The 24210-nt window shown below is 49.9% G+C and overlaps 4 protein-coding genes across 4 annotated transcripts in view; 1 reads left to right on the top strand and 3 right to left on the bottom strand.

Annotated features, from left to right (window-relative positions):
- Positions 1 to 24210, top strand: part of LOC128725303 (dual specificity calcium/calmodulin-dependent 3',5'-cyclic nucleotide phosphodiesterase 1-like) — a 122020-nt gene that overhangs the window by 44934 nt on the left and 52876 nt on the right. The gene's annotated exons all lie outside the window — the stretch shown is intronic.
- Positions 8468 to 10461, bottom strand: LOC128725304 (maltase 2-like). The gene is made up of 3 exons (XM_053819038.1): positions 9943 to 10461; positions 9494 to 9855; positions 8468 to 9422 (listed from the first exon to the last, which is right to left on the bottom strand). Exons 1-3 carry the CDS (start codon positions 10459 to 10461, stop codon positions 8468 to 8470), a joined length of 1836 nt encoding a protein of 611 aa, XP_053675013.1.
- On the bottom strand, positions 11804 to 13679 carry LOC128725305 (alpha-glucosidase-like). Its single transcript, XM_053819039.1, has 2 exons — positions 13170 to 13679; positions 11804 to 13102 (listed from the first exon to the last, which is right to left on the bottom strand). Exons 1-2 carry the CDS (start codon positions 13677 to 13679, stop codon positions 11804 to 11806), a joined length of 1809 nt encoding a protein of 602 aa, XP_053675014.1.
- LOC128725306 (maltase 2-like) lies at positions 17522 to 22780 on the bottom strand. Its single transcript, XM_053819040.1, has 7 exons — positions 22704 to 22780; positions 21114 to 21552; positions 20754 to 21041; positions 19789 to 20669; positions 19620 to 19697; positions 19042 to 19067; positions 17522 to 17858 (listed from the first exon to the last, which is right to left on the bottom strand). The coding sequence occupies exons 1-7, from the start codon at positions 22742 to 22744 to the stop codon at positions 17719 to 17721; spliced, it is 1893 nt and encodes a 630-aa protein (XP_053675015.1). The 5' UTR covers positions 22745 to 22780; the 3' UTR covers positions 17522 to 17718.

The following is a 24210-nucleotide window of genomic DNA, read 5'->3' as shown; positions in this document are numbered from 1 at the left end:
TCGATAATTCTTCACCGCAAAAAAAAACAACCCCGCTTGTTTCGTAAGGTCCGCTGTGGGGCCAAATCGTTTTACTTTATTGTGGTACGAAAAAACTGCACACGGCAAAAAATCCGCTACACCATTTTTCCGAGACCTCACCGATTCAATCCACTCAACGGGCGGGCTCGGGTTGTACCGAAAATAGCGGGCGCCCTTTGAAAACAGCTTGAATCAGCTCTATCATCGCGCCCATCATCAATTGTCCGCTCGTCCTTGGGAGGGAAAATGCGAGGACGAGCCAAGAGAAGAAAAAAATGCCAACCAAGTGACATCACCATCCCGGTGTACTAGGGAAAAACTTTTTCCTCGATGAAGTTGTCGGCAGAAGAAAGAGAGCGAAAGAGAGAGATAGAGTAAAAAAATCAAACAAAACGCCCGGACACCCGTGTCATGTTGATAATCGTTACAAAAATCCACAAATAAGAAGCTGTACATGGGCATCTTCGGTGGGTGAAAGGAGATATTGGTTTCCTTAAAAAAAAAAAGAAAAGAAAAACGCGATGGCCACATGCCACAGGAATTTTCCAGTTATACGTGCTTCGTGGCTCCTGCAGATTGTGATGAGCTTGCAGCTTTTTGTTCCCTGAAGTTTTATGCATCCGTGGGACTTTTGTAAAAAAAAAATTATCGATATCATTATCGCGAGAAAAGGATATCTCCGGCCCACGCGCGCCCAATGTCACTGTTAATGAGAGCAGCGCAGATGATTGATTTCATTTTTGTGTGCTTGTCAGAAAACCTTTCAAAAACTCACCCAATGGTGCGCGCGCCATTTACGTCATGAAGCTTTCCAAAAGCTAAGGCTCTCTTTTTGGACACGGTCACGCCTTAGCTGCGTAAAAGCAATGCATTTAATCGCTGCGTACAACGGTTGCGGTAGCAGAGAATTTTACCATTTCTATCGCAACACGGCCGCTACTAAAGTGCGGAATAGGCACGAATAGTTCGATGGTTTCGCTGGTCCCATCTCGCCCTATCGTCCGGCCGGCAGAACTAATGCCAGATTACCGTAGCATTTGCCTTTCCTACGCGATTCGGGCGGGTTAACGTTATGCTGCTGCTACCGTACACGCGATCCTTTTCCGGCACTGGATCGAACCACCGGACGATGGTGCTTGGTGTTATTTTTTTTTTTTGCAATCAGCATTGCTTACGCCCACTCTCACGCCCATCAAAACTGCCGCCATAATCCGCCGTGCGCCGTTACCGATTGTCTAGCAGTCGAGTGGCCGGATAGGCTAGTGGTAATAGGAGTGCTTCCGTTTTTATGTTACTTTCTTCGGTCAGCCCAAACACCCAAACCGCCGTACCATGGTTCCGTATGGTTCGTGCCATCTCACCCGCCGTAATCCACGCTCGTAAAAGAAGCTCTAAGCAAAGTGCCTTGTCCGCTTTCGTGCTTTTTGGCTTCTGGTTACACTTTTCTTTTTCTCTCCCGCTCGCTGTTGGAGAGGTAGCTTACGGAGCTTTTCAACCCCTCCAGTTCGATGCTTTCGTGCGCTTGTTGTTGCAGCAATATCGGTTGAATATTTCCACTTCTTCCATCCAACGTCGGCTGGATGACGTTCGTCCTTTCGCTTTCGAGCCGTACGTTCGAAGGTTTACTCAACGAATGGAAGCATACGGGCGTTCACGGAGAATTGAAAATTAAATAAAAAAAAAGAGAGCCAAAAGCCACTGCTCGTTCCATCGCCGTCCATGATTATGCAAATTATTTATATAGCACTATCGCACCACTCGTCACAACCTCGGAGTTGCGTCTTCGTGCGGTTTTACCGTCACGTTGGGTTTTTGCTAAAAACAAAAATACCTTCTTCCAACCTCACAGTGGCAGTTGCGTGGAAAGCATCGCTTTCGAAAGAGAAGGAAAAGCTAGGATGCCGTTGTATGACGGTGCTGTGCCAACTCGTTGCAAGCTCGAAAGTGGCCTAAAATGCTCGACCTTCATTAGCATCTCAGGGCAGGTTTTTTTAGCCCTTAAAGGCGGGAGGTTGTTTGTTCACCGTAACATAACAATAAACATCCCCATTGCGAACCAAAGGCAGATGATCGTGTTACAAGCAGGGAGCAATTTGTAAAAAAACAGGAAAAACATCGTGGCTTTGAGGCTGAATCATAGCAAAACTAGCAGAATGAATATGAAAAAGCCCCACTTATTTAGGAAACGCTAGCAGTTTAAAGGGTAAAACGAACCTGAGAGTCGCACGCCCAAAATGGTCCCTTCTTCTTTCCTATCGCGCTAGCTCATGCAAATGATGTCCAGAATTTAAATAGCAACACTACGCATCGCGCAAAAATCAAATAAAAGCGCTCGCCAGACAAAGGTTAATTATGAAATGATAAACGCAATGAGCGAAATTCGGCACAGTCGCACTCGAATGAACTTCAGCTTTTCTCCACCCACCGGGAGCTACCACTCGGTTGGTTTTTGTAACGAGTTCCGCGAACGAGTGGCTCCACGAGCGCCCCTCATCAGATAAAATACCACCCCGCACGATAACAACGATGAAACGATTCCAACACCCACCCTGCGAGGAGGCCACGCGCTCGATGCCAAGTTGGCTCGGTGGCACGCTTTCCCCAAGAGCAGCATCCAATGACAAGTGTTGCCAGGCACGCAGAATGGCATCCTCGCAGAATGGCGACCGCGATCCAACGGACGCGAATCCACAGCCACCGGAGCCACCAGCCGTGAGATCCTGGCATCGATCGACCCGGCCGGTTCGACCCCGTAGCCAAGCGCATTAATAAATTATACGACGAAATGCTCCCGATAACGGGCGCACAATTTCCACAAAACGAAGCGAAATTCCTTCACTGCCGGTTGCCCGGTGGTGCCTTCGGAACGCGGTCAAAGGTTGAAAAGGTTACCTTAGATACCTTGGCGAAATTGCTAAAAGGTAGACTCGGCCGCGTTGCCGAGTCAGCGATATTCCCTGGCGGCTTCGCTGCTGTCATTGTCTCCATTCGCGAGAATCGTGACAGGAGTGGGACGTCGGAATGTGCGGAAAATGTTCAAAGATATTTCAAAGGATCCGCTCCCTGTCCAGGCGCCCCGCAACGATTTCGCTGGTTGAGGAAGCATAGCAATGGGAAAGCATTTAGAATCGTTCTCTTTTTTTTTGTGACTCACAGCACGGTTCCGTTTTATCGATTCCCGAGAAAAAGGAGCACCGGTCCGGCGACTGGCGAGTCTCGTCGTAATTAAATGGCATCATTAAGTGCAATTAAAATCAGGACCGACTTACGGAGGCAAAAAAGCGTGCGAAAGAGATCAATAAGTAGCGAACCGGATGAAAGCACGTCTTTTGTTGTTTTGTTTTTGGACGTTTTTCACCAAAAACGCTTCAAGCTTGGGGACCAAAAGTCACTCGATCCGAAGGGAGTTTGTTGACACGTTTTAGTAAAATAAAAAAAAAAGGCTCACACAACAAAAGCTTACTGGGCGTTGTTCTCGTCAGCACCTACAAAATAGGAGCGTTATTCTTTTCACTCCTTTCGACTCTTAAATGCCCCCGCCTCGAGTTGAGCCACTTTTTGGGTGAAAGACGACATTTCTGCAGCGATCCGTAACGCGTAAGCTACTTTGCAAATTGCTTTCCCGTTTTTTCCCGTGGACGCATTCCTGGAAACTTCTCAAAATAAAAATCCCATCAGCGGTGAGGATCCTAAAACTCCTGCCCGAGGCGTTAGGAAAGTGGATTTTCAGTCCGGCCGTGGTGGTTTTTGGGAGGAAAAAATCGGAAAATTGCAGACCCACGTGTGCCTTCTTTGAAGCTGGAAATGATTAGCCCTAACCTCGTATATGCGAGCGATGGCCCATTTTGCAAGGAAGGAAGCGATGTAGCTTTTGGGTGGAAAAGAAAAAGAAATGAGCTTTTTTCCCCCACCACACATTCGAACCGAATCAACACACAGTACTGCAATAAGGACCTTCGAATAGGATATTTTCGACTTTTGCTCTACTGTGCCTTCAAAAAAAAAAAGAAAACCTTTCAAGTTGGTGGCACAGCTTTTGGGGATCGGTATTGAAGGTTCAGTTGAAATTGGATTGGAACCAAGCTCCCCTTCCATTGGGGAGAATCCTGCTTCCACTTAGCAGTTTTCAAGGATCGTTCACGTTGATTCGCTTTGTAGGGTCGCCCACTGCGTTTCAGCGTCTAATCAAATTTTCCCGCGCCACCAAAGAAAAAAAAGTGTCCGTCATTAAGCGTTTATGTCTCAATTTTCACCAGCAATGTGCTCGCCAAGCCGCACGTGGAAGCGCATGTGGCAGCCAATTTTAGTTCCCTCCGTTGGCGGCTTCATTCGATACTCCTCGCTGCCAAAGGTCCTTCGCTTTGGTCCGGAGGCAACGGAAAGCGTACGAGCCCGCGTGCTTGTAAGATACATTACCGCATTAAGCCGCATAAGCCGGCGAGATGTGAACTCGAGCACGAGAAAAAGATCCCACCGGGGGAGAACGCTCACAAGCACACGTTAAGGCAACACACATCCCGTCGTCGGTGAAAGCGAACGCGAGAAGAGAAATAGCCACACTTATGTACGTACACGGACGATGATTTTGTCGCACGAGCTGCCGAGTCTCTCTGAGGGGGGTTTGGGAGAGAGATCCCACCCAGCTTTTCCGTGGGGACAAATTTACCATTTTACCGCAAAACCACGCGACGAGGAGCAATAATTTACTTGACACCGCACCGTGGGTCGGTCGTCGGGGGACTCGGTACCGTCGCGGGGACAAATCGTTAGAGCTTTGTTCCGGGCGTGGTTGTTTGCGCCCGCGAGGATTATGTTTTTGATCAGGAGGAAAATTCGCCATCAGTGAACCTCATTTCCGAGTACTGTACCGATGCTGGTACCGGTGGTGGCTTTGATTTTTGGTGTCTTCTTGAGTGGGTGGGGGGGGTGGGATTTTCACTCTCGGCACACGTTTCCCACGAAGCGGTCTAGGCATGTTCACGTACACGCAGTCAGCCCTACGCATTGAAAGCTGTTTTGTGATAAGCGCGTTTGCCCATTCGAATTCGTCCCATTTAGCTCGCAACGACTAACGCTAGAGATGGTGGAGCTTTGCGTTCGTATTCGTCCTGTTTCGTGGGTTTTCATAATGCGTCTCGGTTTTCCCAAGAAATGGCACGCGTGTAGTGAAGTAGAAATCTAAATTCAAATGCAAGCTTAAAAAGCCCATTTTCCAAGGCACACCGTGTGCAAGTGATCGCGAGTGTCGTGTCCGATACGGGCCGTGTATCGATAAGCTTGTCCGTGAAATCATCTCATCGCAACTGCTGGCAGCATCCTGGCGGTATCGACAGCCTCGCACATCGCGGGAAAACTCATCACTCATCGTCGCGTCCTTTGTCCACTCATCCCTCATCGGATCTGCCGCATCGTCCGTCCATCGTCCGTTCGTTCTGTTCGTTCATACGCGTAAAATCGGTGCATGCCCATCGAGCATGGGGGAAAAACTTCACCTCACATAAACACAACATAACGTGCCCCGCGGTGTAATACATCACTGCTAATTAGCTGCCATCCGTGGCTCACCACCTACGGTGCCGGAGAATGCTCGCATGAATAAACTCTGTCAGATCGAATCGGTTCGCGCGCTCACACACATACACAAAGTTTGTTCTGCATCATTCTCGCTACTCAAATTACCAACCCCAGCGTGACCAACTCGGGTGAAACTAATGCAAAATGAGCAAATATTGATCCACCTTTCATCCTCCCACGCCCACTCGACACGAATGCTGCAGCATGTACGCATCCCGACGGGGCTCCGTTAGATAGGAAAAGTTTTGCACACTTGCATATAAACGACGGCAAATTTCGCACGTGCAGTGGCAGGATTCACTCAGCAACCCATGACAAAGCTGATGCCAAACTTGCTGGCGCTCTGGTGGTCGGTTTTCGTAACATCAAACGCAAAGGCTCGTGTGGGGCTGTGTTTTAGTAGCGCTTTGTTTTAACGTCCGTCCGTGTTTTGGTGAAGAAGAAAAGACTGAGCTGGCGTTCGGTGTAATCGAACAAGTGATGATTTGAATGAGATTGCACGTTGTTGGCGAGAAAATTGTGATCTGATTATTAAATCGGTAGGAAAAAGATCGACCATTTGGTGTGTGAAATTAGCTCGCTCAATATTCTTCCGATGGCTGGCCAACTTTTGGCACGCTTCCTTTATTAGTTAAAAAAAACCCACCGTGAACCCTATACCGAACCGAAGCTTCGTCAGACGTGAAAATACACAACCTACAAACCGACAGCCATGGCGGGTGATTCAAATTCAAGCGACGAAGAGCTCCAGCAGCTCGCTCAAGCCCTCGAACGAGGCCCGGCCAAGTGCCACGAGTGCTACGGCGATTGCGTGGACTGTGTGCCGGACTGCTGCAAGGACACAACCGTGCACAAGTGCCACCTGGAGGGTGGTCCGGGTCGGTTCCAAACCGGAAAGAATCTGCTGACGCGGGCCCTGCGCTATCCGCCCGGTACCGCCACCAGGAAGTGCGTCCTGACGCTCGATGGCTACTCGTACGTTATTGGTAAGTGGCTCCTTGCAAAGGACGACGACAACGACGACGATGACGACGACGGATGTCTTCGTGGCCCTGGGGTTTGTCTTTGATCGATCGCCATTTCGTTGATTACAGCAATCGGATGAGCAATGGGTGTTTCGATGATTGGCCTTTCCGCTGCAAATAACATTCACCAGTAGAAGATGGCAAGTTCCACATCAATCTCACGAGGGAAAAGCTCATGAATGTCCTATTTGCGGATGAGTGACATATTTCCATCTGCTGGAAGTCTCGGTAGCAGTTCAAATTAAAATGATGCAGGAGTATTTTGTTCGAATGAAAATTAATAAAAATGTCATATTTCTCAGCTAAATTAATGTCTTATGGAAGATGGCAGTCGGTTTCATTACACAGGTTGAAACATCGAACTAAACAATGAAGTTTTTCACATATTTTCGTCTATTAGCGCCTTCAATTGGAAAGCCCCGCATGAACGTGTATTAAACAGCCTTCAGCTCACTAAGAAGTTAAAGTTCTTATTGAAGACATTATGACCCCAAAAAACAAAAGAATTCATAGGTCTGCCTCATCATCAAGCCTAGCAGCCCCTTGCTAGCAGCGTAAATAATCACATTTCCGTGGACGAGAAGAAAAGTTCCAACGACTACGAAAAAAAAAACCGCCCGTCATCATGCCGTAACATGTGCTGGGATAATGCTGCTAGCAAATAAAATGCGCCGAACAGAAAACCGCGCCTCAACGACACTCGCAAATAGAAACCTTCGCAGCGCGAAGTAATCAGATTATTTCCGTTGATAATAATGTAAAGCAGATAGCACGAGCGCTGCCTGTTTGTGATAGCGTTTTGGGGAGGAAAATGCGCCCAAAGTTCCTCAAGCTCCGAGCAGTGAGGGAGCGAGAAAAGCCTTCGGTCAACATACGTTACGTGCGATAGAACGTACGGAAGAAAAGCGGGAACCTTTTTGCCCAGAAATGCCTTCATCATTGAGACGCTTTAGTGGTGTCCTTTTCCGAACGAGTCGAGTATCGTAGAAAGCCGTGTGTCGGGTTTCTTCTCGGGAAACGGGAACAGAACGAGCGCTCTCACATCGAGCACCACGTTTTCACCATGTGAAAGCGAGCAAAAAGGCCACCAGCTTGTTTCCGATCGATTTTCCACCCGACTCAGCCACCCAAAGCCAAGTGGCTCGAACCCAAGCACGGCACGTACCGCAAAAGCCCGCTCCCGAAAGGCGGGCGACACTGTGGCCAACAAAGGCGTGCGTATGTGACAATAAATCAACCTCAAGTTAAATTTAGCTCTCGCGCATGAAAGCGTCATCATCACCACGGGCAAGACGAGACGCTTCTCGACCACTCACTCTTCTTACCTTTCGTCATTCACACTTTCCTTCGACTCCTTTGCGAGGGTTCTGTCCAACCGCAGCCCGACGTTCCCATTGACACCACGGAACAAAGCTGCCTCGCGCGTGCATTGAAAAGAGGGCGCGAATGTTTACAAATAATTTCGCCTTCCATCAATGGACAGCTGGTCGTCAGGACGGTGGTGAAGGCCGAAAGTAAACCGGTCCAAGCGGCAGGACTCGGGATTGTGCGTGCTAGCGGTCTATTAGCCGGACGTACGCACACGCGGACGCAGTTTGCCTGGTCGAATTTTCCTGCCTCATCACCGGGACGTCATGCCGGAGCCGATGACGTCGTACCGAGACCAATCAACAAACATTCGTCATTCATCGCCCTAGCACACAGAATAAATCAGGCCACGACATTCCGGTGACCCATTCCGGGGGGAAAACGCTTTATTACTCGTATTATCGATTGCGGTATTTATTCCATCATTCTTGTGACGCTAACAACCATCTAAGGGATGAAAAAAACCCCTCTCAAGGTCTCTAAAAGAGCATGAATTTGACCACAGCTAGTAGAAGCAGAACGAACGAACCCACAAGCCGACCACCAGCCGACACCGGTCCTAAAACGATCGATTCCCACGGTCCAATCGAGACCTGGTTAGCGTCCAGCAAATGTCCCACCTTGTGGCGTGATTCCGTCCCCACGAGATACACCTCCGTGCGGTTCCGGATCTCATACAGCTCGTTCACATCGATCGTTGTCCGCTCGCCAGAGAAGTTGATCACCACCACCCGGTACGGATCATCCAACCGATCCTCATGCTCACGCAGGTACCTCGCAAACGCAAACACCCAATCGCCAAACGCGTGCGCCTTAAAATGTCCATGCGTGAACACGTGATCTCGACGCATCGCAACCGCATCCCGATAGAACTTGTAATGGCTGTAATCCGCTTCCTGCTGCTTTAGCAAGTTCGTCTGTCTGTAGTAAGGATGCACCGGTAACCAGGTCCTTGGTGCTCGTGAAAAACCCGCATTAAACGTATCGTCCCACTGGAATGGTACGCGTTCTGGATCACGTGAAGCCCACTTGTAATCCTGCGGTCCGAGATTACATCCCTGCGGATCGAGCGTATCCTCGTACGAGATGTCCCGATGATCTACCATACCGATCTCATCACCGTTATAAGTCACCGCAACGCCCGGTAGCCCCAACAACATCAACTGCATCCCGTCGATGCGCTGCTCACCGTACCGGCTGGCCACACGCGGTTTGTCGTGATTTCCCAGCACCCAGTTGGTGGTTTTTCCACGGGGCAAATTGCCCAACCACCGATCGATCACGCGCTTGAAATCGTGCGCCGTCGAGTACTCGCCCAGCTCCTCGATCATGACGAAGTTGAACGGAAAGTGAGCCCGCTGCTGACTGCCATCATCCGACTCGTAGTACCGCAGTGTCATTGAGAGGTTAGCGTACGCTTCCGTCATCATGATGCTGTAAGGAGTAGTGTATCGGTTTAGTGAGAGATAGCATTCTTTCCCCAAACACCTGCAGCGATAACCTACACCGGATCGCCGTTCGTTAATCTCGTGAAATCGTCCAACACAGTGCGCCAGTGTGCGATCACGTCGTACGTCTCCGGGAGGTCCTTCGTGTAGATGTGATGCGTGTACCCGTAGCTGTTCGGATCCTCCGGGTTGTTGATCGGCTCGTCGATGAACTCCGGATGCTCAAACATGTGGTTGATCGCATCGACGCGGAATCCAGCCGCACCACGCTCCATCCAATAACGCAAAATCTCGTCAAACTCACCGATAACGGCCGGGTTGCGATAGTTCAGATCCGGCTGGCCCTTCGCGAACTGATGCAGATAGTACTCCTGGCGAAGTTCGCTCCACTCCCAGGCCGATCCGTAGAAGACCGATTGCTGGGGTTAAAAAATAGAAAAGATATGTAAAAAAGGTCTCCAAAGTGATCTGACAGATTCATCAACCCACTGTCACTCGAAACACACCCAATTGTTCGGTGGAACACGCTGTCCGTTCACCATCTTGCCCGGATGCCACACGTAATAGTCCCGGAACGGTGCAACACCCTTCTCCGACTCGATAAACCACGCATGCTGATTGCTGGTGTGATTCGGCACAAAATCCAGCACAATCTTCAACCCCAACGCGTTCGCTTCCCGGAACAGCTCCTCAAGATCAGCGTTGGTGCCGAACAGCGGATCGACCTGCTTGAAGTTGGACACATCATACCCAAAGTCCTCCTGCGGTGAGCTAAAGATCGGACTTAACCACGTCGCATCGACGCCCGTATCCTTGAGGTACTGCAGCTTCGCCGTGACACCTCGCACATCACCCACACCATTATTGTCGGTGTCGTAGAACGATCGCGGGTAGATCTGATAGAACACGGCCGTCTCCCACCATTCCTTGTCGGCGGGTGGATCCGTCGTTTGTCCTCGAACACCGGCAACCAGCAGTACCGTCACAGCAACCAACGGAAGCGTTAAATACCAACGCGCACCCATCTCGGTTGGTGGTTTCGCACGTACTGACCAGCCCGAGCGAAGGTTTCGGTCATCAATTGTACACCTCCGCGGTCAATTGAGACCATAATTGAGGCAGTAAATCGAGATGGACATAGCCGGTGCAAGGCCAGCACTAACCAGTTTACGATTACCGCATGCGATAGGAAGACAGTGTGCAAACGTCCAGCACGATAACGGAGGCTTGCAACAGATACCCACCGATTGCTGGTCACCGTCGTTGTCGTCGGCACCACACGTTGATCCTTTTTTGGGCGCCTCCATGTGGGCTGGATGATAACGGGTGCTGTCAACACCGTTGACCAACAGTTTGTGGACACATTTATAGCGGTCGTAGAGCATTGTTGATGCCAAATCGGATAGGAGCGATATCTCGCGCGCGCGTCGCTCGTTTGGGGGGTTTCGATTACGCGATTCGACCGCGAATGGGACCGCGATACGGAATTGCGAGCCAATTGTTTATGTTGGTAGATGGAAGTAGTAGGTGGAAGAAAACCTGCGGGTGATTCATTTCGAGATGGGCGGTCACGTGTGATTTTTAACTTCCAATATTGTCACCATTAAATGCCATTTTTATCGATGCACATTCGATCGTATCGATCAATATGTTTGACGTGAAGTAATGGCATGTAATTGAGCTAACATTATTAATAACCGAATCACATTTCTCTCTCTCTCTCTCTCTGTTACAGGTAAGCTACCAGAAATACTTCGCTGCGATAGATTTTTCCACTTACAATGAAACACTCTTAGGGTCGTAAGTACACACAATTTAAATCTGACTGCTACTCTCTTGACCGTGGGAATCACTGAAACATTAAGAGACTTTTGAATCATATTTCTGTAATTCTACCATGCCGGCGATGACTCGCAAAACAGCGGCTTATCCTTCCAAAAGGCAACCTCATCGGTGCTCATTCCATTCCCAAATCGATTGTACCATTAATCTTATCTCAAAACGCTTTGCGCGTTTCTATTGCTTCCTTCAACCCGATCGATCGCACCGGTTGTCAAGCTGTCAAATCGGCCCTTTTGTCGTGAAACAAATGCATATTATTTGGCGCTCAATTCCAGTCTGCACCCCCCCAAGCGCAATTCAATTGCCCAAATCGATCCCCAATCGGTGCCGCTATCGGTCTTTGGGCGCGTGACCATCGGCAGGTTTCGGATGGCATGTGTCATGGCACAAAATTAACAAACCTCGAGTCGGCAACAGGCGCCACACATTATGATTTGAACACATTGCTATATTCATTTGATTCGGTTTCTCGTGCGAATAAATTACAACCACGCTACGCTTCGCGGAACGCGATGATGAGGTACCCTAGAAGAAGGATCGCAGGATCGACGCGATCAGCAACAAGATCGCCGACGCACCGATAGCACTCGCCGACGAAGCGATCTCAAAAACGACCGCATCGTACCGTCCCAGGACGATGTGGAACACTTCGCTCACTTCGGTGCCTTCCTGCATGCGTGCACCCAACGACGTTAGTGTCACCTTCGCCCAATCGACGTCCTCGTGCAACTCCTGCAGGTTCACGTTCACGTCATTGTCGTTCAGGTTAACCACGACCGCGTACGATGGTTCACCCTCGAACGTGCGCGTGTACCCAAACACGTTGTTTAGCAGCTCTTTCGAGTGGAAATCCCCATGCATGAATGCGTGCTCTTTTCGCAACCGAATCAACCGCTGGTACAGCTTGAACATGCTCTCGGGGGCGGCCTTCTGTGCGGCCAGGTTCACATCCCGATAGTTCGGGTGCACTGGGAGCCAGGTTTTTTGTGCCGTTGCCGCCGTAAAACCAGCGTACGCCGTATCATCCCACTGGAACGGTGTACGGACGGGATCACGCGTGAACTCCTGATACACATCCGCGTTCGTATTGGCCGCTTGCGGGTCTTGCGTTTCCTCAAACGTAATGGCACGGTTGTCTTCCATGCCGATCTCTTCACCGTAGTACACCACCGCAATACCCGGTAGAGTCATCTCAAGCACGGCCATACTTCCCGCTCGATCACGGCCAAATCTCGAAGCCACTCGTGGTCGATCGTGATTCCCTAGCACCCAGTTAGCTTGGGCTCCAGCCGGCATAGCGTTCAACCACTCATCGATACCCGCCTTAAAATCGGCAGCTCGCGAATCCTTCGACAACCGATTGATCATAGCGAAGTTGAACGGCATGTGGGAACCTTTTCGATTGCCATTTCCATACCACAGCATCGTTTCCTCCAGGCTAGCGTACGCCTCCGTCATCATAAGCCTCGTCACGTTGTCACGCGCCTTGTACTGATCGAACAGATCGCGCCAGTCGTAGATAAGTCCGTAGCACTCGGGCAGGTTCTGCGTGTACTTGTGGTCGAGATTTTCCCAAATAAGCTCGCCCTTCGGATCAATCAGCTCCTCATCCCGGAAGTCCGGATCCTCGTACACGTGGTTGATCGCGTCGATGCGGAACCCATCCACGCCCTTATCGAGCCAAAACCGGATCATGTCTTCCATCTCTTGCTTCACCTTCGGGTTGCGGTAGTTCAGATCCGGTTGCTTCTTATCAAACTGATGCAGATAGTACTGCGTTTGACCGGCCGGTTGCGTCCAGGCTGGCGTATGGAACACGGATTGCTATTTGCGAGTTTACGAGGGAAGTTTAGGGACGATCTAAGGTCACATGCAAAATTCCGACACTTACCCAATTGTTAGGCGTTTGTCCCACAGCAGCACCATTTCGCCACACGTAATAGTCCCGATAGTCACCTTCACCGTTGAGTGACTTCTGGAACCACTCGTGCTCGTCGCTAGTGTGGTTGGGCACAAAATCAAGGATCACCTTGATGCCGAGCTGCTTCGCCTTCAGCACCATCGCATCCAGGTCCGCCATCGTGCCAAAGATCGGATCCACCTGCCGGAAGTCGGCGATGTCGTACCCAAAGTCAGCCATCGGTGATTTAAACACCGGACTAAGCCAAACGCCATCCACACCGAGCTCATTCAGGTGCTCGAGCTTTGCCGTAATGCCGGCCAAATCGCCCACTCCATCACCATTGCTGTCCTTAAACGAACGCGGGTAGATTTGGTAGAACACACCACCTTCCCACCAATCCATGCCGGTCATATGGTCCGTCTGGCGGTTGGGAGATTTTCCACTGACCACCAGCACTAGCGCTAGCGCCACCAGCAGTACACACACCGTAAACCGCATCCTCGCGGGTTTGCTGAAAGTAACAGACTCTTACGCGAGACGTCGACTGGGTGGCGTTTTTATATGCCACTGCGTCGTTATCGTGCTCTGCCACACGCGAGAGATAACGTGCCCGACGAGGCCATCCAGGTGGGAGATATGATACATGCAATCGAGAAAGCTTTCCCACGAGCCAGTGGATGAAATCCGGGGGTCCATCGGTGAATCGGTAGGGAAAAGAACCCGCACAATGAACATACAACCTATATACGGGGGGAAGAGATCGCAGATTCACGCCCAGGAATGGGGTTGGCACCTGCGAGAAAGGCCATCAGTAAACGGGCTGATAGTGGCGATAAAGTGCACGTTTTTTTTTTCGCTCCCTCTCTGTCTGCTGCGTCTGTCACTCATTTGCCTTTTTGGCTTTCATTTGCTCCCGAAATGCCACGAATTCGGCGACCCATCGCTCGACCTCACGTATCGCCGATAAACGTGGGGGGTGATATTGATCAATAAATTCGATGTTGAGCAAACGGGGAAAAATACCACCCGATTTCACGATTAACAAGCCACTAGTGAGTCAGTGGGTTTTCGGTTCGGCTGGAGAGCTACCGTTGCTGTCAGGTGCTTTAATTTATTGGTCTTATAAATAGGTTCGCTTGCCAACGGCCATCGCGAGGAACCCAAACACTATGAACAACTCATAACTAGCCGCTTTCAGGACTCGCGCAGCGGATTTTAGCTCGAAGATGATCGTCTCGTACGGTTCTAGCTGAACATCGGTGATCGCTTGTATGAGCTCCTCGGCTGAATGTGATCCTTCGGGGGATGCAAAGGCCACCGAAGCGTGGGTTGCAAACCGATGCACTCGGCTTAGGTCCACCGTTACCGGGTTTGAATTGACATTCAAAACGGTGGCGTACGCACGATCATTAATCCGTGATCGCAACACCGCAAACACGTTGTTTGGGAGTACGAATGACTGGTAGGTGCCGTGGCGAAGCGTTCCCGATTGACGACGCAAATGGATTAAATCCCGGTACAGATGGTACACGGATCGATTGGATGACTTTTCATGTGCTAAATTCACTACACGATAGTTGGTGTTTATCGGAAGCCAGGGGTCTTTTCGGGGATTGGTGGGTGGAGAAAATCCAGCCCACTTGTCGGTGTCGTCCCATTGGAAAGGTGTCCGCGAAGGATCACGAGAATATTGGTGGAAAACGGATCCGTTGGTGTTGCAGCCTGCAGGATCTTGTGTTTGTTGCCACGTGATCTCGTCGTTGTCTTTCATACCAATCTCATCACCCTGGAGTCAGAGATACATAAATTGGCAAAATTTCTGAGGGAAACCTTCAGATTGAGCAGTCACTTACGTAGTACATGAACACAGTCCCGGGTAGAGTGAAGCACAACATCGCTAATCCAGCAGCTCGCTCTCGCCCAAAACGAGAAGCCACTCGACGTTGGTCCTGACTACCAAGCACCCAATTGGCCACACCATTCGCTGGTGGCATCGCGTTCAGCCACCCATCGATAGCTTGCTGATAATCCTCCGCCCGGGACGCATTAGAAAGCACCTCGAGAAGGCCAAAATTTTGCGCGATATGCGCTCCATTCCGGTTCGCGATGCCAAACCAACGCAGTGTGTTGGTGAGATCGCTTCCGTACGCCGAGGTGATCATTAGCCGCTTGCCAGTGGTGTTGTCCGTGATGTACTCATCGAACAGCTCTCGCCAATCAAACGCAAGGGCATAGTTTTCCAGCTAAAAGACACCACAAGCTTGTATTTAAGGCAACTTGAACGTGGAATGGTGGCCCACGTCGACCCTTGAACTCACCAAATCGCGCGTGTAAACGTGATCTAAATCGTCGTAGCTGTTCACCGGCCCGTTCGGATCCAACGCCGGCTCGTCACGGAATTGCACGTCCTCGAAGAGATGATTGACCCGTTCAAACCGCAACCCATCGACGCCCTGATCCAACCAGAACCGCACGATGTCCTCCATTTCCTGCTTCACTCTCGCGTTGCGGTAATTCAGCTCCGGTTCGCTTGCGTCAAACTGATGCAGATAATACTCGGACCCGCGGGCGTGCTTTGTCCACGCCGACGTGTGGTACGTGGACATCTGTCGGCATCGGAATCGGAACCGCAAGGTTAGCTTTGCGCATTTGCTTGCACGTCACATCAACCTACCCAATTGTTGGGCACCGCGTCATCTCCATCTTCAGCATCAGACCCAACTCTCTGGATGTAATAGCCACGATAATCTTCGTTTTTCCGCACCGCCTTCTGGAACCACTCGTGCTGCTCGCTCGTATGATTCGGCACAACATCCAACACAACGCGTATCCCAGCATACCGGGCTCGCTGAAGCAATTCCACGAAATCCTCCATCGAACCGTACGCCGGTTCCACGGTACGGAAATCCGAAACATCACGTCCACCATCACGCATCGGCGAACGAAACACCGACCCGAGGCAAATGCCCGTCACACCGAGCTCGATCAGGTGATCGAACCGTTCCAGCAACCCACGCAGATCTCCATCACCGTCGCCGTCACTGTCGCGAAAGGACCGAGGAAGTAGCTGATAAAACACGGCCGATTCCCACCAATCGTCGTCATCCGGGGTGTCGGTGTCCGTTAGCCGGTGATGGGCCACTTTCGAGGATGCGCTTAAGGACATGCGGGACAGCTGCAACACAAACGCGCTCAAAACCAACGTGAGTAGCTTCATCGCACACGGACACGAGCGTTTATGAGCACCAAAGCAACTCAAACGTGTCCCGTGTTGTTCCGGAGCTATTTATAGGCGCAACTACGTGGAAAAAGTGAAAGCTTATCGGTACCAATCGGATATCACCGGGCGAGCTGGATATGTTTTGACAGGTACACGTCTAATAACGGCCGGCGTAACTCCGGGTTCGTTCCGAAACGCAAAACGATTCCAGTGACATTTAACTGATGGGGGATTAATATTGGCGGACAGATATCTTGCTACGCGTCACATTTAGCTCTTACGGGCATGTTTAGCGAAATGGCAAATGTAAATGGGCAGGTTACAGGTTACTCGTCTTTATCGGTGTAATCTCTGAACTGAGTTTTTTTTTGTTTGAAGAACGAAATTGCTTGTATTGCGTGTCAAAATGACTCATTCCGTCGACACGTGCCTTATCGGTCAGCATCTGAAGGAATTTTATCTTCCAATTGTTCACTTGTTTCATTCCATCTCGCGCATTGCTCGCTCCTATCAATCACAGGACGATGATTGGTTATCACAAGCCGAAGGAAGAATTACGCAATCCACACTGAGCGAATGGCGAACTTTCGCGAGGGTCGTTGTGTTATCAAAATCACCACCCCACCGAAAGACGTTTATCTGCGAAACAGCAAACGGAAAGCCATTGATGTTTGGCAGGATTACACTGACAGCGCGCTGATTAATTGGGGATTGTTGTCGATAATGCAATAAAGGTTTTGTGCTTCCGCCCTCCCCAGGGGGTGGGCGCTTATCTTGGGAACGGAAACGTTTTTCTTCGATGAGCCGCGTCGTGCAGGGAAAAGAACTTAACCGGCACCGCCACGCGTTGTTTCGCTCGCAATTACTTCACCATTATTGGCATGGGCGGCGGTGGAAGCGCCCACTCGAGTAAATTACGATAAAATGAACCACAAACACTCATTACACGCAAATACGCGAGAGATAGCAAGAAAAAAAAACATAAGCCTAATCGCAAACGTTAACAAAACATGCAAACACTCACTACAACCAACCCACCAGGGGTTGTTGCTTTTTTTTTTTTGCTCCTATTTTTATTTGCTTTTTATTTCCACCTTCCCACAACGACCGTACAGCAGCAGCACAAAGAAATGAGCAATAATGATTATTTGACTTGCAAGGACCTTGTGTGTCAGCGTTTTCTCCGTCCGGATGTAAGCGAGAAAAAAGGCAAGAACAAAAACAAAATAACACCATGACAAGCTCCCATCCGACATTGGCGCGAGTGTCCCCTTGTTTGGCCATTCACGGAGTGGAAGTCCGACTGAAGAGATGGTATTATTTTTTCAAACTACCAGCCCACTTGCCGAGGGGCTGAGCTGGATGAAGCCGGTAGTAGCCGGTGCCGAGTGCAATTATGATGGACGCAATTACGGCGGCGTCCTTCGTCGCCTGCCAAAGGACATCCAGTGTCGTGCGGGTGGTTGGGTCTGGTGTTGTGCTGCAAAAGAAAAATTGAAAGAGAGAGAGATAGGGACGGAATTAAAGCGAGCACGTGTGCATCACCGAAATGATTAGTGGAGCTGGTATGCCCGAGACCGAGACACGAGTGAGGTGTAAATGAATCCCGTTTCGTGATCTTGAAAAAGGAAACCCCACTTGAACGGATCCCTTTTAACGGTGGTGTCAACGGCAAACGCCTAGCAGGGTCGCTCTCCCGGACGCCATTGTCACCAATAGAGCAACGGAGAAAATGTACAGGCTTCATTTTTTAATTAAACAACACCATGACCCGGGCTCAGGTGGATGACCGAGCGGATGATCCCGTCCGGTGGTGTCCTGTTTCGTGGAATGCGCGACATTGCAATAGGCAAATTGAAGCAGACAAAACACGTTCCACTGGAAACCCATCAGCACCATCTCAGCGTGTATCTCATTTTACTGGGAGTCCGATAGGGAAGAAACAAATGGTACAATTCTTCCTTGAGGGGTCGCGCGTAGGAAGACGAGACCAGACGCGATCTCATCTTCGCGACAAGTGGAACAAAGCAAAAAGTAATGAAAATGTCAGGCTTCATACTTTTTTTTTCCATCCCTCTCGCCTCGGTGTGTCGGCTTTACTTCCGTCGGTTACAACAATGGCCATGGCAAGCGTTCATGGATCGAGATACCGGGGACGTGTACAACCAGGATACAGCAGCTGTAGAACGGAGCGGTTCAATTAATTTCATCATTAATTTTCTTGAGTGAGATTAATGAAGCAGAATATTCGATTAGGCAAACGAGCATGTGCTACGGTGCAACAACAGGGAGAAAGAGAGAAAACGAAAAAGAGACAGAGCAGGCATTTTAAAGTCATCGATCTAGAGCAGCCTGAAAGAGCGATGAGCTACAACGTTTAAAACGGGATATTTTGTATGTCATTTTCCTCGCATTTAATGCAGCTGCATTTTTAACGAATTAATCGTGTACATTGCTGCACATTAGTTTGCATCTGCTCGCAAGTGACATTTTACTCTGCTCAGTGTACGACATGTAAATCTCGAAAAGAAAAAACACACTCGCCACACTTCCGGAACATAACATCCGGCTCCGGTGCAATCAACATTTAATTTACTAATGGAATTTAGTACATTTATTGCATCAAAAAACTCCGTAACTCGCTCGCTCTCTCTCTCTTTCTCGGTCTCTCGTTCGTTCACATTCTCTCTCACCACCCACCGAAGGTTAACAAAACATTGGTTCATAATTTTAAATTCAATTTCATACCATGTTTTCCCGGCCACCTCCCACAAAACCCACCAGAGCCATAGCTCAAAGGAACCTCGGGAACCGGGCGTGCTTTGGGTGGGAGTAAACTTTTTTAATTCCACAATGCCGCGCCGGAGTGGGAGAGCGAACAATTTCTGCTACATAATTTTGTGCCGCATTGTTTCGGGGCGCATTTTATGAGCCGGAATGTACCGTTTGGGGTTTTGGTTTTTTGATTTCGTGGAAGGCACCTCGGCATCGCGTCCGGGCCAAATCCTCGCGTCTACTCCGGGCCCGAGATCCGAGCGGGGTTTTGGAAATTTAATTAGAACGTGACGGTTAAATCTAATCATACGCCTCGTTTAGCTACACCTCGGTCGCGCCAACAACGCCAACACCTCGCCTACTGCGACGAGGGAAATTGTAATCAACGAGCCCGTTCAAAACGTGGCCGTTCTTTCTACCGGCGTCGCTAATCTACGGTTTACCTCGTCGTCAATGGCACGCCTTGCAGCACCAGCCCATCGTATCCAGTCACGATCAGCCGGTCTGATTGGACGACGTCCCTTTAAACGACAAACAAAACGTAAAAGAAAAAAAAAAGGTAGATTATTAAACCTTCAGCATTACAGCTTTGGTGCTTCGTTTGATACCAACCCTACGCGATAACCGGAACCGGAAGCGCTCGATGCGATCGTCAGTTCCGCCGGAAGTCTCGGAAACACGGACACTAAATCAACCGTACAGTCGATGCCAGCCAGGTTGATCACCACCACGAACGTGTCACTGTCCTGAAGCTCACGTAGATACGTCACAATGCTGTTCGAATACGGAACAAGCTGAATCGAACCCTTGCACAGCGTTTCGTGGCCACGCAGCTTCACCAACGCCTGGTACGTTTTGAAGTGGCTCCTTTCGGCGCTTTTCTGAGCGGCCAGATTCAACTCCCGGTAGTTCGGGTGCACTGGCAACCACGTGGACGGACCGCTCGAAAAACCCGCATTAACCGTCGCATCCCACTGAAACGGAGTCCTTTCAGGATCGCGCGAAAACACGATAAACGCATCCGATTGGCCACCACTCACGGCATCACCCTGATCGCTGATCGCATCCGGGTTGTCCAGCATACCGATCTCCTCACCGTAGTACGTGACCGCGATTCCAGGCAACGTAAGCAACAGCGTGTGAATGGCATCGATCCGTTCCGCACCGTACCGTGTACCAACTCGTGATTGATCGTGGTTCCCGAGGACCCAGTTAGCCGTGGCACCTCGTGGCATGTACGTGAGCCATTTGTTGATCGTGAACACAAAGTCTTGCGCCGTGGAGTCCCGGTTCAGGTCGGTGATAAGCAGAAAGTTGAATGGCATGTGTGAGCCGGGCCGTGAGCTCAAATCCTCCCCAGATCGATAGTACCGCATCGTGAAGGTGATGTTAGCGTACGCTTCCGTCATAATGATGCGGCTGGCACCACCATGTTCGTGTGTCCAATCATCCAGCAAGCGCCTCCACTGGTACACCATGTCGTAGTCTTCGAGCTGAAATCGGACACACCGGATCGGGTGCGGGTTAGAAGGCATTCTGGCAGCACAAATTCCTTGGTCGGGTTGACCCACACATACCAGATCCTTCGTGTAGATGTGGTGCGTGAAGCCGTACGAAAGCGGATCCCGATCGGTGCCCGTTTCCGGTTCGTCCGGGAAGCCATCCACCTCGAATAGATGATTCACGGCGTCAATCCGGAAACCGGTCACTCCTTTGCCCAACCAAAACCGCAGCACGGTGCGCATTTCTTCCGCCACGGCTGGGTTGCGAAAGTTCAGATCCGGCTGCTGGGCGGTGAACTGGTGCAGATAGTACTGACCACGTACCGGATGGAACGTCCACGCTGACCCGTAAAACACCGATTGCTGTGGCGCGGAAGAAAAAGCTCTCGATTAGTGGAGAAAAAGCCCCACCCGGGATTCTGCTGGTTAAATTACCCAATTATTCGGTGGTAGGCGCGTCCCGTTGGGGTTGGATGGATCCTCGCGGCCATCGTGCCACACGTAGTACTCGGTGTACGGTTCCTCGCGAGCAACTGACCGCTGGAACCATTCGCACTGGTCGCTTGTGTGGTTGGGCACGAAATCCAGCACGATTTTGATACCGAGCCGGGTTGCTTCGGCCACCAGTGCTTCGAAGTCAGCCATCGTACCGTACTCGGGCTGGATGGCGGTGTAATCGGCGATGTCGTACCCGAAATCGACCATCGGTGACCGGAAGATGGGCGATAGCCAGGTCGCTCCGATACCAGCGTCCTTGAGGTGTGCCAAACGGGTCGTTATGCCTCGCAAATCGCCCACACCATCACCGTCGGAGTCCATGAACGAGCGCGGATAGATTTGGTAGAACACCGTCCGTTGCCACCAATCGGCGTCGGTGGTGCCATCGTTTGGAGTCGCACCAGTTTCTTGACTCGTTGCAGCCAGCAACAGCAAAAGGGAAAGCCATCCAACAGCTCCGAGTTGCTGCGCCATCGTCCTGAAAACGAGACCACGCGAGACACGTACCGCAAGAACATTCAAATTTATGCAAATCGGTCATCCACACTCACCCGGAACCGTATCGGTTGTGCGGCCGGGGTAAATGATTCTGAATTCGTTGTGCTTCTTCGGTGCTTTTTTTTTCTTGCTTACCCCAACGAGGAAATCAAACGCCGTGTGCTGGGAGGGGGTTGAACGAGACGCTTTGAATAAATTTAATCACACGAGAACCCCGAGGTGGCGGATGCACCAGATGGACGATGCACCTGCAGCTGATGCACTCAGTCGACTGCTCTGGTTGCGTGTGCGCTCGTCTACGGGAAGAGAAAGCGTAAGGAAAGCGAGATAGCGTTAGCGTTCGGGCACCTTTGGCTTCGATTACGTTTGATTTACTGTTGATGATGCGCCGGTCGTCGATCGAGCGAGTCGATTTTTAATTTCCCATGTGTAGGGGAGTCACGTCGCGCTAGTACAGCTTAAATCTGTGAACACACACGCATACTCCGAAGAGCTACAGTATCAGTGAATGCATGCAGCTGCATTCCGTCGCATGTGCACATAATTGCATACATTCGGGCGCGTGTGGATATGTGACTAGGAGGACGAAAATTCAATAGAGCACTTTTATGTATTTTTAACGATTTTATCAATTTCCAATTGCGTTACAATGTTTAAAAAAGGCTTCGAATTCAAAGCTGTCATTGTTTATATTTTGCTACCAATATTATTCGGATACGATTTTGCATTTATTATATTTGTTAGTACGGACAAATAGTTGAACTGTTTGTACGGACAGATATACCAATGGACCGTGAAAATGAAATATTACAGCTTAAATATAGAGCTATTGTAAAAGAAAGCAAGCATGATGATTGGGAAACCTGCTGAAACAAACAGTGTCCGTCCAGAATAGTTTGTAAATAAATAAAACCCAATGACAGCCAGCACAGCTCGAACCAGTTGACATGGCAACGCTTGCTCCGCAGCACGAACGAAATGTATTTATATATGTCACAGTGGTCAGCAGCACGATATATGCAGCTCAATGATTTATGCCCCGAACTGGCAACGGACTCGCCGAGCGACATGTGTCCGACAACCACGGCCAGCAAGAGCGAAGAAGATAAGCGAAAAGTTCACTAAAATGCCACCCGAAAAAGAAAACAGCCAAACCGACCGGCGAACGGCGAACCCAAAACGATCCGTTTTCGTATCGTTTCGCTTTCGGTTTACCGAGCTCATTTCCGTCACGCATCCGTTGCCTTTTCCACGTGAAGTGACTGGAAGAATGTCCAACGAAGCCATCCATAACGAGGTTGCCAACTGAGGCAGAATTCCGTGAATTCCTTCCGGCTGATAAAGGGTCAGGATACTCCTGTGTAGCGAAGTTCGTCTTTCGACCACCTCCGCGAACTTTTGGCAAAAGCTTGGGTGCTCAAAAGTAGTCACCAGTTTTGATAGTAAAATTATGAACTCTTCTCTAGAGCACTGTCAGCTCAATTACAGAACTTGACGTGTTGACTTTTGCATTATGATATTTTTCGTTTTGTCAATTATCACAAAATCGTATTATCTCTTTGGTTTTCACCTCGCGTCGTGCACCGTACGAACTTCACCGGTAAAATACGCTTCAAAAAACGTACCACCGAGACCTTCTTTCCACCACAAGCAGCACAAACTACCGGCAAGTTGGTTCAACTTTGAGTTCGTGAAGATTTTACAAGCACATTCACCACGCTACCGGCCTTCGTCGGGACCATCCAGCCCGTCTAGCCTGCCTGCGGGGATGTTTATCATTTCCAAGGCACGGGAAAACAACTTTCATACCTCAATGGCGCCGGCACCGTGAGCCACTGCTTTGAGTGGGTATGTGTGTGTTTTTGTCGGTGTGTACCTTAGCTGGCTCACCCGATATCAGCACGAACAATCCGCAAAAAGTTTCGCTCCATTCCGGGGGCATCATCAAAGTTAATGCAAATTTATGGAATATTTCACTCAAGAAATTATCATCCCTTAGAATGGCCCCGGGGGGATGAAAATCACCCCCCCACATGGCTCCGTGAGCGCATCAGCGCACCTTTCCATGCATGATGAAGAGCAAGCGATCAAAAGCTCCCATCGGGCACGGACTTTGTGAAGCGATTTTATGGTAGGCGTAATTGATGCTTGATTCCCTTTGGCATCCAATGCAGCGCTCGGTTTGGCCATTAAAATGCCCATCCACAGATAATTCTTTTTTTTATCCGCTTGCTGTCACCCAGCTGCACGTGCCCACTTGCTCAAAAATGCCGAGCAAGCGTAAGTACAACGGTGTCCAGTTTGATGCAGCGAACTAAAATCGGAAAGCCAAAAAGCCCCTCCGTGTTATGGCCGTAGAAACGTGGATTATATTTTTAGACGTGTGGCTAAGAGGAATTAAAAAGCTCTCCGATCCTCCAAAAAAGCACTTTTCTCTGATCTATCACTGATGTCTGTAGCATGAAGCACACATTTTTAATGGTTATGGATTTGCGGACCATGCAAAACTTTACCATCAGATCAAAGCTGCTTATCG

Source organism: Anopheles nili, chromosome 3 (genome assembly GCF_943737925.1).
Source record: "Anopheles nili chromosome 3, idAnoNiliSN_F5_01, whole genome shotgun sequence".
In the NCBI taxonomy this organism is placed as follows: Eukaryota; Metazoa; Arthropoda; class Insecta; order Diptera; family Culicidae; genus Anopheles; species Anopheles nili.
Note: the sequence above shows the minus strand (reverse complement) of the source record. Positions and strands in the feature narration are given on the sequence as shown.